The 16,050-nt window shown below is 37.0% G+C and overlaps 2 protein-coding genes across 2 annotated transcripts; one reads left to right on the top strand and one right to left on the bottom strand.

Annotated features, from left to right (window-relative positions):
- Positions 1-302: 302 nt before the first annotated feature.
- LOC140797687 (BTB/POZ domain-containing protein At1g03010) lies at positions 303-3,570 on the bottom strand. Its single transcript, XM_073151323.1, has 4 exons — positions 3,326-3,570; positions 2,432-2,498; positions 1,058-2,266; positions 303-978 (listed from the first exon to the last, which is right to left on the bottom strand). The coding sequence occupies exons 1-4, from the start codon at positions 3,415-3,417 to the stop codon at positions 433-435; spliced, it is 1,914 nt and encodes a 637-aa protein (XP_073007424.1). The 5' UTR covers positions 3,418-3,570; the 3' UTR covers positions 303-432.
- A 5,731-nt stretch (positions 3,571-9,301) lies between these two features.
- On the top strand, positions 9,302-15,954 carry LOC140788939 (zinc finger CCCH domain-containing protein 6-like). Its single transcript, XM_073138492.1, has 7 exons — positions 9,302-9,595; positions 9,802-9,959; positions 11,911-11,976; positions 12,143-12,262; positions 12,365-12,652; positions 12,761-13,081; positions 14,929-15,954. The coding sequence occupies exons 1-7, from the start codon at positions 9,526-9,528 to the stop codon at positions 15,304-15,306; spliced, it is 1,401 nt and encodes a 466-aa protein (XP_072994593.1). The 5' UTR covers positions 9,302-9,525; the 3' UTR covers positions 15,307-15,954.
- The last annotated feature ends 96 nt before the right edge of the window (positions 15,955-16,050 follow it).

Below are 16,050 nucleotides of genomic sequence, written 5' to 3'. Positions count from 1 at the left end.
TGATGTTTGATTAGTATACTGTCATTGATTCCACCGAAGGACAAGATTTGCTGTACCCTCTCCTTTTGACAACTTGTAAAGTTGTAAAAAGTTCCATGAAGCAGTTGTGGAGTCAAATGCAACATGCAACGCATTGATACGATTGATCTTAGTTTATTGAAGCTAGATCATGATTAAGAGTGGAGCGAAAAGCACTTAGTTATTGTTTTAGTTGTTGTTGATGATGATGATGATGATGATGATGATGATGAGGTACTACTACTAGTTTGGAAATTAATCTGGCACTACTACAATATTAGTTCTTTCTTTAGCATGGCAAGCCGCTGAAAATTTTTCTATAAACTTTCACATTTCAAACACGTTAAAAGAATCAAGATACAGAACTGAGAGGTAAAATCTTTACGTGAAATAAGCAATTTTTTACGCACGTACTCAAGAAATGGAATGTCGTCGCTTACGTTGGAAGAGAGACCTCGGATCAGTAGGAGGCTTCAGACTCATCGCCTTAACATCCCACAGTCGAAATAGTTGATTCAGTTTGCCGAGTTTCTTAGTGAAAGATCGAAGCAGATTGTTCGCGGGATTTGATCTGACGAGCTCTTGCTTCATTGATACATGATCTTTCTCCAGATCATTGAGCCTCATCCTCATTCTTGCAACCTCAAGCTTGAGCTCCCTGTTCTCCCTCCTCACGGATGCGTAGTTGTCTCTCGGAGAGAGAGCGCCACTCCCTACTCCACTTCCTGATCTCTGGGGATACTGGCTGCCGTTTGCTGATGATCCGAAGAAGAAGTGATCGTGGTTACCGTTCATCGCATTTCGCAGTCTGATCTGTTCAAAGTAGAGGACTTGCACTGCCATCTGCACGGGGAGACGTTCGTTCTGCGCTGCATGGCTGCATGCTTCTTGCGACAGCTTCTGGCAATCGATGGTCTTGCATAGGCGGTAGCGTTCCGATTCCTTGATGTTTGGATGAACCTGAAGACCAATTATTCGAAGTCAGCAGTGCATGCTAGTTAATTACTGATAAAGTGTATCAGAGTAAGATTGTTTGTACCTTTAGGAAGATATCAACGGCTCTATAAAGGCCGTCGTTGACTACTCGAGCATGGTCAGGCAGAAGCTCCGCTAGAGAGATAAACTTCGATGGTGTCAAATTGGAATCTAGTGCAATTTCTGCAAGAAAACTGTCTAAAAGTTTCGACACCTTGAGTATCAAGCTCATATTTGGAGATCTTGGGCTGTCGACAAAGTCATAGCAACCATTGCTATTATTATCTCTGAGTTGGTTCCCCTCATCCTCCTCTTCATCCAAATTCAGGAACATCGAGAAGATCCTCGTTACCGAATCTGTGTCGTATAACGAGTGGTGGCCGGTGTGGCTGTTGGCTGGAATTAGTATGTCTTCGAGAATGGATTGGTCCAATTGCAAGGCAATTCGTCGTTCTATGTCTGCCCTACAGATGGTGGATGCGGAGGTCATGGTTGCGGTCTTCAGAAGGCCTGAAAGAAACGCCATGGGCACTGGGCTCTTCCTCGATTGGGGTGGTAGTAGGCCGACAATAGCTTCAACTATGATTCGTTGCTTCTTTAGCGCCTCCATATCGGAGAAGCTCCCTGATAATGATGATGATGATGATTGGATGTCTCTGACCATGAGGCCTTGAAGAGTGTTATGCGCGTAATTGACTAGGATTCTACTGATAGTATCCTGTTTGAGGCCCTTAGATTTCAATGCAGAGAGAACTTTTTGGAAGAAATCCAAGCTAAGAAGTGCGAGAGCCTTCCCCCACCAATCTGATGGTGGTTCTGATTCCATCAGCATTGGCCTGAGGGGTGAATTCTGCTCAAGTTTTGAGAGCCCAGATGTCAACTGCTCCTTGCACACATTCGTCGTGATCACAGTAATGATTCGGTTGACCAAATTGATCTCTTCAGCTACTGGAAGTAACGTCTCGCAATGGTGGAGGACAGTGATTGAGTTTGTAATGCTTGGGATAACTGTATCTTTCAGATAGATTTCAGTCAGCTGTTCTAAGTTCTTGTCTGCAAATTCCTCAGTCATCTGTAAGTAGTGAGCTGCGCACCGCAGCATTGCGACATTCGATATTGTGATCTCGATATTTACTCCGTAGCAGAATTTGGCTGCAAGTTCAAATGCTTGTGGTCCACCTGGTGTGCCGTGGAGATTAATTCGTGTCACCTTCAAATCCTTCGCCTCTGATAGGAGCTTTCTAATCTTTCCACTCCGAGAAACAAGAGGAAACTGCAATAGTACCATTATTGAATTTGGAGTTCTATATATCACATTAACTTTGAAACAGAAATTAAAAAAAAAAAAAGAATCTATTTGCTTTTGTCATATAAAGCATAATTCTCACAATTCATCCATTAAGAGGATGACAAGATAGTTTAGTTATCCTATTTTCACCTTGTGGAGTGCAAAACTTGAGGTTCCAACTTCAACTGTGAGATCACTAGATACATCAGTAAGGGGCCTGTAAGGTAGATCAACGGTTAATGAAAAGATAAGACTGAGATAAAGCATTTATTGGCACAGGATCCAATAGACCATCTTAAGTTAATTGATAACTTTGTCTCAGTGTTGTCATATGCCTAAGGCTAATGTGGTGTTCCAACTTCCAAATGATTTGCTAGTTCAATCACAGAAAAAACATTTCAATTTGCAAGAATTCTGGATTGCAACTCATTCATTTACAAGAAGAAATAGAACTCATCTTTAAATCTTTATCTTGGTGAACAATTTTGCTAGTATGTCTTTTATATTACTACTTGCTGAGTAGTTCTTTCAATGCTAATTGCCATGAAATAGTTTATCTTTCTTTCTAATTCTTTCATGGTAAGTCTATAAATACGAAAAAAAAGAAGAAAATGTTGATGAGTTTCAGAATACTGATTCTCCTATATGAGATGCAGCAACAAAAGGAAAATGTGAAGTATTATGAGTGCCAAGTATTTTCTGCTCAGTTGTTTCAGAAAACATGCAGCAAAAGGAAATTCCGACGTCGAAAAAATTCCGTGAAAGTACAGTTTATGAAAATAAATTGAAAATTAAACATGGTCTTTGAAAAGGAAATAGAATTGAAAATTCACTTGACTTAACATGCATTTACATCCTTATAAATAGTTATTATACATATAATACCATAATATCAACTAGACTGCCAAAACAATCATCTGTATCACATGATTAAGGAGGTACTATCTTAATTCTAATAATTCTTCTACTCAAAAATTAATTGACAGCATAAGGCAAAGATGAAGAACAAGAACAAGAACAAGAATGATTATGATAGAGTTTTACCATTCAGTAGCATGCCGAGTGCTTAAACTAGGCCTAAATGTTCTCTTCCCTGAAACACTCTGCTTCAACTCAGTAAAGGTTGCAACTCCCATCTCTTTCTCTCTCTCTCTCTCTCTCTCTCTCTCTCTCTCTCTCTCTTCTGAAGAATGCAGGAGGTGTTCTTCTGTGATCTGGTCAGGAGTCACACTTTCAAGAGGGTCTGTGGGAGAAAGGCAAGTGTGACTTTTATGAAGTAAGAATGCTGTTAGATTAACGAAGGCAATGCATCTGATGAGAGTATTTGTTTTTTTAAAAAAAAGGTTCTCACAGCAGTTGCATACTTGATGATGGAATAAGCCTTTCTGGAATGGCATTTCAATTTACCTAACAATAAAGGCAAAAGAATTTAATAAGTTAGGAGGCAAAGCACACCTTTAATAATTCTATGCTAGAGATTAGAACTGATCACTTTCTACAAAAGAAACTACAAAGCTTATAGGCCTTCATGTTGAGTAAAGTCCCTTTACTCATGAGAGTGCCATTTCCTGTGTTATATCACTAGAGATTAATATGCATTAAGATGGCAATAAATATTCAGGTAACAGTTGTGGCTTCCTTCCATCTTCTGTCCTAAAAGTTAGTCTTGGCCTCATGAAATCCAATTGATTGCTACTTGATATGTGTAAGAAATGGTTTGCAGGATTCCTGTGGGGCTTGCATTGCTTTTTTTATGGAATGCTATCATGGCTAATGACTAAGCCTAGAGAATTATTAATCACAAAGCCAACCTTAAGCACACACACACACACCAAAAAATAAACTCTGGAAAGGCTGATGTGCAGGCTAATTAGGACCGTTCGATGTCGATCAGAAGATCGAGAAATTTCTTGGCCATTGTGAAGTGAGACATTGTACAGTGATTGGTCTCCATTGTTGGAGTTAATGTGATCAAAAGAAAGGATAAGTTTGAGAGAGGGTGGGGGTGCAAGTATAATATGTATCTTTTTTGCAAGACATTAGTGGGAAGCAGGTGATTAGCATCATTAGGGATAGGAGGAGAACCTAGTGGCCTTCATTATGGCTGACAAAAAAGAGCCTTCATCAAGTTGGCTTGCCCCCATAATGCGTAGCCTTTTCTTTATTACATGATTGCTGTTCTAATCATCAACAACACCTTAACTAAAAGTTCATAATTTTATTTTTTTTCTTTTGTGTGATGTGGGACTATTTTAGAAGTTAAAGAAATGAGATTGTAATATCTTAATTTTGTGAAGGGAGACTTGGAAATGTGAAAGCTCCTTTTAAAGCCTGGGATTATTTGGACTCTGAGTGGATGTAATCTGATTTTAATCCTTGGAAAGATTGATTGCAATCTTAGTTTCTTATTACTTTTCTTTGTGTTGGGATTAGAAATTTCCTTCTTTATTTTTATCTTGCTGATGATTCTGCTTGGTTAACATATACATATATACGAATAGATATCAATGGAGAAAAACTAGAGAAATTTATCAAAAACGTCCTACTTTTTTTATTGTTGTTAGTATTTTTTTTTTTTACTTACCATAAATATAAATAATCTTAGTACTTTTGAGTAAATTTTTACAGCTCAAGCTAAAAGTAAAAGGGGAACAATTTTAAGATCAATTTAAGAATATTTTAATATATTTATTTTTAAAAGAATAAATTAGTTTTATTTTCGCTAAGGTGAAAGCTAACTTAAGGATATTTTTGAGGCATTACTTTGAATGATAAGTATACTTATTATACAAGGTAAATGATAATAAAAGTAAAACATAAAGCAATTTTAATAAAATTTTAAGAAAATGGTACCAAGAGTTCTTTTCTTTTGGAGTTTTTGTCTATTTTAAGTTTGCTTATAAAATATTGTATACCCAAGTAAGTGAATTTCTAATTTTCTTTTTCTTTTCTTTTTTATATTTGCACATGTATACAAAAATTATTACATGAGTTTATCAATTTTATTTAATATAAATATATAAATCGCTGAATAAATGAATCAATGATTTACACAACATCTATTTTACTACTACAACTACCAAAAATTGCTCAAAGTTAGTCATTTTTGTTGAACAAAATGCATGGCACTCATATAGACTCACTTAGTCATTTATATGGGTACAATTTTTAGGTGAGCATACTATCATGGCCTATATTTTACTATTGTTATAAGTGAATTATATGCATTTTAAATATCTGTATTTATGCTCAAAATCACTTTGTCTCTCCTCAGTATTTTAAAAAGCTTCAAACTAGTCGTTATACTTATGACTAAAGTAAAACTCTAAGTTTTTATATTAAACTTAACTGAATGACGTCAAAATGATCAAAATAATTCTATCGTGTTTGTTAAAAAAGATATGCAGATTTTGATATAATAGAACAAAATAACTAAAATATCCATGATACTCAGTTAAATTTAATATAAAAATTAACGGTCTCACTTTAGTTATAAAATATTTTAGGTATAAGTATAAAATATATTTAACCCTATTATATTATATTACACTAACTTTCCTAGCCGGTCCTTCTCCAAGTCAAAGCCACTGACATCAAATCAAAGCTAGACTAAGTCAAGACTCAAGCTAGCCCCTAGGAGTCAAAAATGGGCTGGGCTAAAAGGCCCAACTTTACCCATGAGATATAAGCAGTACCATTTTTCCCTTTTTATAGACAATTTTATCTAGGATTATTTTAAATATTTTTTTATTATTTTTTTAATCTTTAAAAAATAATAGAATATTTTCTTCTTTGTTAGCTCAATGTGTTTTCAAAACAACAAGTCATTCTCGGTCCCGCCATGAACCAACATTGTATTCGAACTTGAGCTTAGATCAAGCTCAAGCTCAAGCTCAAGCTCAATCCATACCCCTCAACTAGCTTGTATAATATTAAAATCATTTACAATTATATATCTTATATACAGCACATGTTAAACATGAGTATAGAAATTAAACACCTTTCCTATAAAACCAAATTGATTAAATTATAGGGTCTACAGTGAAAATGTACAATAAAGAGTGATATACTACTATTATTATCCAAAGGGGTAGGGGACCCAAGGAATGATTTGGTTGGTGCTAGGCCTAGATTGAACCAGACTCTGCCAACCTAAGCCCAGGCTGTGTACCTCACCATATACAAAGGTTTCGATTTTGTCACCCTCTTTTGGACCACCGTTGAGTTCTTCCCCAGTGACGTTACGACCTTTCCCAGAAGCATAGTTTGTCTTAGTATGTTTTATGAATAAATTTATAGTTAAATTTGCATATAACAGCCTGTCTTTTAATGAAATTAAATTTATACCTTAAATTTTTACTATTTATAAATTTAGCCATTAGTAAATATGTGCAGAAAATATCTTGCTGTTAGATCAATTAGTTAAACTTAATCAAATCTCTGAGTTGAATTAATTAAAATTTAAAAAATATCCTCAATTAAATTATACTAAGGGTGTTTTGATTATTTTAAAAATAAAATATTCCTACTTAACGGAATATTCTAACGGTGTTAGTTCAAATCTAACCCAGGTGTTTCCTATACATATTCTCTAAATTAGATTATTCGATTTATAAATAGTTAAAATATTAGGTGTAAATCATAATAACTTTATAAAGTAAGGTGTTATATACAAACTTTATAAATTTATATATCTCAAAGTTTAATCAATATGATACTTTGATATTCTAAATTTAATTACCTAAATAAGTTGATATTCTAAATTTATTATCTCAAGGTCAAGGATGCCTATTTTTGACACGTGAGCTACTAATAGATAGGTCTGGCAAAAAAATATTGAAGTTATCAGTATTAAACATAAAATATCAAAAAGATTTAATTTAATCAGTGTTTTATACAAGAATTACGCATACAAATATTTGGAATATACGAAGAGAGTTGGGAGAATCGGAAGATTTGATTTGCATTTATTTTAATCAGATTTAAATTCTATACTTTTTCTCTAAATAATGTAATTTTAACATGATAAATCTCTTTATTTTTACCTCTAATTTATCTAATTAATAAATAAATATAAGACAAAAAAAATAAATAGCTGAACTCTTCAACACTATAATTTATATAAAAGATAGTAAATGCTTATATTTAAGTTAATGCTTGAGTAAGTTAAAATTATAAATTATAAGTTATGCTTAATTTATTGTTTGTATTCATATATTTAGGGAAGAAAAATGAGTTTTAACATTTTGAAGTTTTAACTTTAGCACATTTGCCTCGATCGATAATTCTTCTGCTAAGCCAACCCTTGCTTTGCTAGGGTTTGGTGCAGTAACTTTCTTCCCCTTGTTGAGAAGGAGTTTTTCTCCTTTTAGGCTTTCTTTCTCTCACATCTCTTAGCCCGAGTGGCCAGGAGAGGGGAGATATTCCCTATTCATCTTTTTTTCCTTCTTCTTTATTCTTCCTCTTATTTTTTCTCTTTAAATTCTATTTGATCCTTATCGCCTTTGTTGTTGCCCCTTCTCGATGGCCACCATCCTCCTCTCTAGCTGCTCTCTTTTTTGTGCCAACACTGCCCCCAACCTCTCTCTCTCTCTCTCTCTCTCTCTCATTCTCTTACATCTTACCTCCTCTCTCCTTCTCCTTCATAGTTCACCATCCATTGCTTCCACGAGCTTACCAGTGTTGTCGTTGCCTTCCTCGTCATCATTGTTGTCCCTGTTAGATCTCTTTTGCGCTGAGCTAATTCTCTAACTGCTGCTCCAGTCAGCTCAACTTCTCTCTAGTCAACACCACATTGAGCCTTTCCAAGGCCTAGTGATGCTTGGTCAGTGTTTTTGTGTTAGCATAGGTCTTGGCCGTAGCCACAATAGTGAGTGTTTGGTGGTGCATGGTTTAGGTTTCAACTAAACCTATATCATGCCATTGTGTGTTATCTTTGTTAATGATTTAACTTTTATAGGATATAGTTACAATGCCTGATACCCTCTTGATTAGGGAGAAGCTAATACTAGCTTATAAAGCTTGAATATTTTGAGTATTTATGATTCAAAATCTATTTACTTTTTGGGTTGATGCTTATTTTTCATAGTGTCGGTAAAAGAGCTCTTCAAAATATCTCTCATTTTGCATATAAAATTTGACTGGATATATATATATATATATATATATCTACGGGCTTTCCATAAAATAAAAATAAAAAATATTGTGAAGTTTTCAAACAAACATCTAGGTCGTCTTCGGTTCCACTCCAACCACTACAAAAGTCATAAGCTAAGCTACCCAGGAACAACCCCCAAAGGTGACGTGGACGTCGCATCAACCGTTGGTTCCGTCGCCAGCGCCAAGATTCCCGCGCCGCGCCAACTTCCACGGCGGTCCTGGCTTCCCTTAGTACCAGCGCCCCCCACCGCGCATCTCTCTCTCTCTCTCCCCCAAGCACGTGACCGTGGGCCCCATTTCCTCACACCTCCCACGCGTCTCCGTCCCATTGGTAGAACATGACGTCACGCTTTTGTGTCCGTATTCGCTGCGCGCAGGTGGGACCCGGCCCCCTTCGTCTCGCCCGGACAGCGCACGCTACGAAACCACCCGAAATGTTGCCGTTTAATCACGGAAATGCCATCATTCTATTACCCTTTTTAATGTGGGCAATTATTGAGACACCCTTGGGCGAGCCCCATTGCCGACATTTTCTTCTCCCCCTCATTTCAGCAACGCACCGAATCGCGCCACGTTATCTAAGAAATAACGTAGGGCTACTCAGTATTAGCACTAAAATTAGTCCCTAAAACAAAATAAAATTAACGTAGTAGGATATTAAAATAAGGGAGAAGGAAATAGGAAGGGGTATTTAGGGTACAATATTGATAAAAAGGACTCTAAGCTTGAGTTCCATTCTCATAATATTGTGGGGGTACGTTTGGGTACATATTATGGGTCCACCCACCCCTAAGCTTTGTTCTAAATTAAAAAAACGACCTTTTGTGGCGGGTATATAAACCAACAGACGAAAAGAGTCCAAAGAAGAATCAAAGCGCTTTGAAGACGGAGAGAGAGAGAGAGAGAGAGAGAGAGAGAGAGAGAGAGAGGCGGAGAGAGAGTGTGTGTGAGAAAAATTAGGGAATAATTCGATCGAGCGGAATCGATCGGTTTTTGGACGACAATCTCCTTCCATTCCCTCAAACTCGCCCAATCGCAGCTTCCGGAACATTCCAGAACTCCACCTCGGCCCGCATCGCCCGGAGATGGAGCTGTACGGACGAGGCATCGCCCCCGGGGAGGGATTTTACCAGGATCCTAATACCGGTCTCGAAGGTGGTTAGCTTCGATCCTTGATGAGTGTTTCCGGTTTTTCCTGATTTTGGGGGGGGGGGGGGCGGGGGAGATTTTTTTTTTTATTGGTGGGATGGTGTTAGGTTTGGGTTTGCTTTTGAGGGTTTAGTGTGTGGAATGGAAGTTGACATTGAGTTAAAAGCAGTAGGTGGTAATATTTATTGTGCTTTTGTTGCTTGGCGTCGTAGAGTCAATGTGGAGGTTGGGATTGGGCGGCGACGGCAGCGGCAATCTCCCGTACCCGGAGAGGCCCGGCGAGCCAGAGTGCACCTTCTACCTCCGCACCGGGACATGCGGCTATGGCAAGAGATGTCGATACAATCACCCTCGCAATCGTGGTGGGGCGGTATGGATTCTACTTTATTGGGACCAATTCAGCTAGGGCTCACTGTACTTGCTTCTTTTGGAAGTTATTTACATGTCCAGTTGTTACAGTAAAGTTAAAATGCATGTGGTTTTCGTGCTTCTTCATCTCATTGTGAAATTAATGGAGCAAGATTTTGTCGAGTTACTGAATTTAAAAATAAATGAGAACTTTATGTTAGTTGCCTATTGCTGACAATTGGGTAATCTTTTCCATGCATTATAAAGATCTCGTGTCTTCTTTTCTGGGACTGATGCAACTAGGGTCACTTTACTGACCTTCTTTTGGAAGTTCTTATATCTCTGATCATTAAGGTTAAATCTAATGTGGCATTGTTTCTTCTTGGTCTTGAGTATGAATTTAATGAAGCAGGATTTCGTCTTTTCTTATTGAATCCAGAAAGATGGGAACTTCATGCTTGGAAGTTATTGATACCTATGATTATTAAACTAACAGTATGTGTGGCTTTGTTTCTTCTTGGTCTTGACTGTGAATTTAATGTAGCAGGATTTCCTCCTGTATGATTGAATTTGGAAAGATGATAACTTCTACGCTTATCGGCTATTTCTGACAATTGGGCAATCTCTCATTCATCCCAAGGATCTTACCATCCATTTTACTTGGACCAATTCAGACAGGGTTCACTATTCTGTCCTTTTAGAAATTGCTGATAGACCTGACTGTCAAAGTTATGAAGGATGTGACTTTGTTGCTTCTTGATTTGGGTGTGAATTTTATAAAGATTTCCTCTTGTACTATTGAATTCAGAAAGATGAGAATTTTATGCTTATAGGCTATTGTTGACAATTGGATATTTCATTCATCTTTAGGATATTCATGTCTGTTTTTTGTGACCATTTCATCTTGGCCTCTCTGACATTCATTTGGAAGTTATTTACATCTCTGTTAATTGTAATTAAATTGTGTATAGTTTTATTTCTTCTTGGTTTGAGTTATGAATTAGTGAAGCTATTAACTTACCAACTACACTAAAATATTAAATTTAGAGAACCTTTGATACTCTAACACAACCCCTCATTTCTAGGCTCAAAATTTTCTAATAGGCTCAAGAATTGGGTTTGAATTAAATAGGTAAAGGATTTTATTATTTAAATGACAGATATACCTAATGAGATTTGAACTCAAGACCTATTACTCTGATACCATATTAAATTATCAATTACTTTAAAAACTTAAGTTGATAGGAAATGCTTTATACTCTAACAAAAGCAATATTTGTAGAGTTATTGTATCTAGAAAGATGGGAACTTTTTGTTTGTTGGCTACTGCTGAAAATTGGGTAATCTTTTCATTCACCCAACTGTCCTTGGTGTTTGCTTCTTTGGGACCAAGTAAACTGAGGCTCACTTTACTGACCTTGTGGAAATTGGAAATCAACTACATCTCTAATGGTTAAGTTTGTATGCACGTGACGACTCTATTTTTACTGTTTATCGCTGACGATTAAGAAACCAGATGTTCACTTTTGTGGGATTCAGCTAGGCTCACTGTATTGCATTTTAAAAATCATAAATCCCTTCTTGTTTAAAGTTAAAAATGTGTGTGGTCTTGTTACTTCTTGGCCTTCTGTATGAATTTAGGGAACAAGATTTCATCTTGAATCATTGAATTCAGAAAGATAACTTTTTTTGGCTGTTGCTGATAGTTGAGTAATCTTTTGATTCACCTTTAGGATCTGGATGTCTGCTTCTCTGGGGCCAATTCAACTAGGACTTTTCTGACCTTTCTAAAATCATTTACATCTCTAACAAGGTTACGTGTATGTGGTTTTGTTTCTTCTTGCTCTTGAATATGAAAATAATGACACAAGATTTATTAAATCAGAAAGATGAGAACTTTATGGTTGATCGCTATTGTTAACACTTTGGTGATAATGATAATAATTTAAATCACATTTTGTCTTGGATTTTAGTTTCCTGGTGCTGGAAGAACTGGAGCAGCAGAATATCCAGAGCGAGTGGGGCAACCTCACTGTGAGGTACTAACTTGCTCTTTCTGGCTTGGATTTCATTTTCCTATAAAAAAGCTATAATATATGAGATAAAAATATCAGAATTGAACTTGTTGTAATGAGGGAAATAGATGTTGTGCAAATCCCTGTGATTCTGTTTTCCTTGCTCCATGATAATGTGAATGTTTTGCAGTATTTTTTGAAGACTGGGACTTGCAAATTCGGTTCTACTTGCAAGTATCACCACCCAAGAGAAGGAGGTGGATCCGTGATGCCGGTCATGTTAAACTACTATGGATATCCCCTGCGGCCGGTTAGGGCTTTGTTTATTTTGTTTAATGTTACTGCTTTTGAGTACTGAATGCTTTCACATTTGTTCATTGGAAATGTGCCAATCAAGCTTTTCAAAATGCAGGGTGAGAAAGAGTGCTCCTACTATATGAAGACAGGCCAATGCAAGTTTGGCTCTTCTTGTAAATTCCATCACCCACAACTTGGTGATGCTTCACTTCCATCACCTGCAGCTCCAACTTATCCAGTGGTGCAGCCTTCTTCAGTTCCCTCAACTCATCAGATCCCACCTATGGCAAGTTGGCAAGTTGGGAGGCCTCCAATGCTGCCTGGATCATATATGTCGAGCTCTTATGGTCCCATGCTGCTCTCTCCTGGAGTCGTCCCAGTGCAGGGGTGGAGTCCTTATCCGGTTTGTGAAAATATAATGTGCATGTAGTTCATTACTTTCCTGCTGTAAAGGTAGAAGTTTCCAATAGAATAGTGGATCTCTTATCCTGAATTTTTTCATGTGAAACAGGCACCTGTAAATCCGTTAGTGTCCCCAGGTGGACAACAAACAGTTCAACCAGGACCAGCGTATGGCTTATCACATCAAATGCCTCCTTCAATGCCTGCTTACGCAGGTTCTTATGTGCCAGTGTCTTCCTCTGCTGGACCTTCTAACAGTAGACAGAGAGATTACATGTTTCCGGAGAGGCCCGATCAGCCTGAGTGTCAGTTTTACATGAGGACAGGTGATTGTAGATTTGGTGCTGCATGTAAATACCATCATCCTCCAGACCGGAACATACCAAAATCTAATTGTGTTCTTAGCCCTCTTGGTCTCCCTCTTCGTCCGGTATGCATCTCTACAACCTGCTATTCTGTCATGATATAGAAATTTGATTTGATTCCTTGTATCATTATTTTCTTCCCATGTCAAATAGCATCTCCTAAGCATTGAGAAATGTTGAACACTTATACTGTCTGATTCTTGCACAGTTGCACTTCACCATTGGTTATACAGTTATAGTGATTGAGGAAATAGAAACTGTAGCTTCCAGACTCACGGAAATTGCAGGCAGTGTAAGCTAGAATAGCAATGTGATTCCATCATCTGTTAATGATAAACCTCTCAGCTTCTACAATAAATTTATTTGGATTTCAAAGTCCATATGATTTTATATTTCATTTAATTAGTAAAAGTTGATAACCTTGTATTGAAACTGAGTTTCATTTTTTGCATTGCTCATCCCTCTGGAACCACATCTTGATCATTCGGTCAGTAGTTACTTATATAAGTTATATAGAAAAACTTGGAAAACTTCTATTAGAATGCCTTTCTCTTACAATGAAATTGTGGATGTAAGAGAGGAGGCTTGAAAGAAGGGCATTGATGTGTCTAGTCTTCTATCGCCATGTCTTGGTAGATCACTGAAAAATGAAGGCCGTATTTAGAAAGAATAGCTGCATTTGGTAGATTGGCAATCATTCTCCAGGTTACATGCTAGATTTGAGTTTGAAGTGAAGAAAAGTGCTCTTAATACTCAATTTAACAAGAAGGTGCTGAATGCAAGCTCCTAAATTCAGTTGCTGGAGATGATATATACAAAGAGGGCAAATAAATAAACTTCGACATAGTCTGCCCAGAGGCGAATATTAAGAACGAGTAAGTTCATTAAATTTTATAATTTTTTTGATACAGATATTACTATATTTAGGACAGGGCAGTGCAACTTTTGTTTAGAGTTAGGAAATAGGCCAATACAAGACTTATTACTTTGATAGTAGTTTCAATTTCTAAGCAAACATACTCTTTTCATATTTGTACATGAGAGAGTTGAATCATTAAAAAAAATCAAGAAAGTATTCAGCATCCGACTCCCCAACTATGGCAATACTGGAGTCTCTTTTATTACTTCATCTTGATAAATCTTAGTATTTCAACACATTTCGAATTTTCCTTTTAGTCTCTTATGTAATTGTATATAGGCTTGTACACTTGAAAGTTGAAACTAGTTATATGCATCCAATTCCCTAACTATTGAGGATATTAATGAGCAAAGAATTGTTTTTTATACTTGATCCTGACAACCCTTATTATCTCAAGCACATCTAACATCTTTTTCTTTTTTAGTAGTGTAATCCAATAGATCTTGCGCATTGTGGAACTGGTTGCATGCTTCCTGAGCAAAACAAGATTTTTAATGCTGCAACATATTGAGTTTTTATTCTTGGTCATTTGAGAGAAACTATTTATGGTGGCTTATGTTGTATATCCAACATTTTTTTACCTGTCCATATCATGACTCTCACCATATGTCTATATTGGGTTCAGCCTCACGCTTGCGTTACACAGGGTTGGTACATTTTTTGAAAGAATCATGTACTATGGGTTTGATTTGTGTTGGCAGGATAGTCATGGTAAAGAAAAAAGATGTGATGGAACAATTAAAGAAAGATAAACTGAACGAGAAAAAAAGTAAAGACAAACTAACTTTAGGTAATATTAAGAAGTCCTGGACCAATATGTTCTTTTATTTCACCTAATGTAAGTATAAAGTAGTATCTTCACATTTGAAGTCGTTAGCTCATATATACTACCTTGTCTATTTGTAATGATTTCTGATTTCTGATTTTCTTTATTCTTTTTCTCCAGTTCACTATCTGGTTAAATTCTTACATGAGCTTTTTCTTTCTACATAGGGTGCTCAACCTTGTACATACTATGCTCAGCATGGAGTTTGCAAATTTGGGCCGACGTGCAAGTTTGATCATCCAATGAGTACTCTTAGCTACAGTCTTTCGGCATCTTCGCTTTCTGACATGCCTCTTGCTCCCCATTCAATTAGATTTTCTGTTGCTACAATGGCTCCTCCATCATCCTCAGAGCAGCGACCTGAATTCTTCTCTATGGAGTCATTTGCCACCAGAATATCATCATCTGAGAATATTTCTTCCTCCATTGGTTCAATCTTCTCAAAGGGAGGTTTTGTTCCCCACCCTCTTATCCATCCTCAGGTTTCTACAACCAGTGGCAGCAGCAGCACAAGAGATGGTGGCGAGATCTCTAGCACAAACTGAGAGAGCTCTCTTCCAGATATAGTTGCTCTCCAAAACAAAATCCTTCCCCCTTGACCGAGTGGAAGATGGGGCATCCATGCGTTCTATCTTCACTCGCACTAATTCAAGTCTTCCACAAGTCCTTCATGTGATATTTGTTCATCCCACATTTGTTCTGACAGTCCTGCTCATACAATCTTTATCCAAGCAACTTCCTCTCATCTGAATAAAAGCTGCAGCCGACCTAGAGAAGGCATAGCAGAACACTGTGGTCTTCTCTCTTTCCTTTTTAATAATTCCAAAGCAAGCTAAATCTGCTTGCTGTTTTCTCTTCATTCCTTGATATTTAAAATAGAAAAGAGGAAAGATCATATTACATGGCTTACCTCCATGCTATCAGCATTAGAGCTTTACTGCCTCAGGTACATAGTTCTTCTCAGAGCAAGCAACCAGTTTCAGTCTTTCAAGCAAACCTATGTAAGCAAAGGCTACTGGGGTTTGGTCTCTTCACTTGTCCAAATGTTTGTTTTTTGTACCTTTTCAGCCTTTATATGAGCACCACCTCTGGAGACTCGAGTAATATATGATTAGACTTGCTTGAGACAAGTGATGTTGTACTGGAAATATTCTGAATGCTTAATTTAATCATTCTCTTAAAAATCCTATTAATTTGTGCCTAGGTGTAAAAGGTTTATATCCATCAGTATTCCAACTGATCTGCTAATTGATTCAGGTTTCTACTCCTGTGTAGGCCTTCTAGTTGAA

The sequence above is a fragment of the Typha latifolia genome, chromosome 1 (assembly GCF_019914945.1).
Source record: "Typha latifolia isolate L0001 chromosome 1, TyphaL0001v2, whole genome shotgun sequence".
In the NCBI taxonomy this organism is placed as follows: Eukaryota; Viridiplantae; Streptophyta; class Magnoliopsida; order Poales; family Typhaceae; genus Typha; species Typha latifolia.
This window is presented reverse-complemented; position numbering and strand designations above follow the sequence as displayed.

Coding starts and splice junctions, on each gene's coding strand:
- LOC140797687 (XM_073151323.1), bottom strand. CDS start 3,417: ATGGGAGTTGCAACCTTTACTGAGTTGAAGCAGAGTGTTTCAGGGAAG. Junction 2,267..2,431: donor CAAGTTTTGCACTCCACAAG/GTGAAAATAGGA, acceptor GTACTATTGCAG/TTTCCTCTTGTTTCTCGGAG. Junction 979..1,057: donor CCGTTGATATCTTCCTAAAG/GTACAAACAATC, acceptor ATTGGTCTTCAG/GTTCATCCAAACATCAAGGA.
- LOC140788939 (XM_073138492.1), top strand. CDS start 9,526: ATGGAGCTGTACGGACGAGGCATCGCCCCCGGGGAGGGATTTTACCAG. Junction 12,263..12,364: donor ATGGATATCCCCTGCGGCCG/GTTAGGGCTTTG, acceptor TTCAAAATGCAG/GGTGAGAAAGAGTGCTCCTA. Junction 12,653..12,760: donor AGGGGTGGAGTCCTTATCCG/GTTTGTGAAAAT, acceptor CATGTGAAACAG/GCACCTGTAAATCCGTTAGT.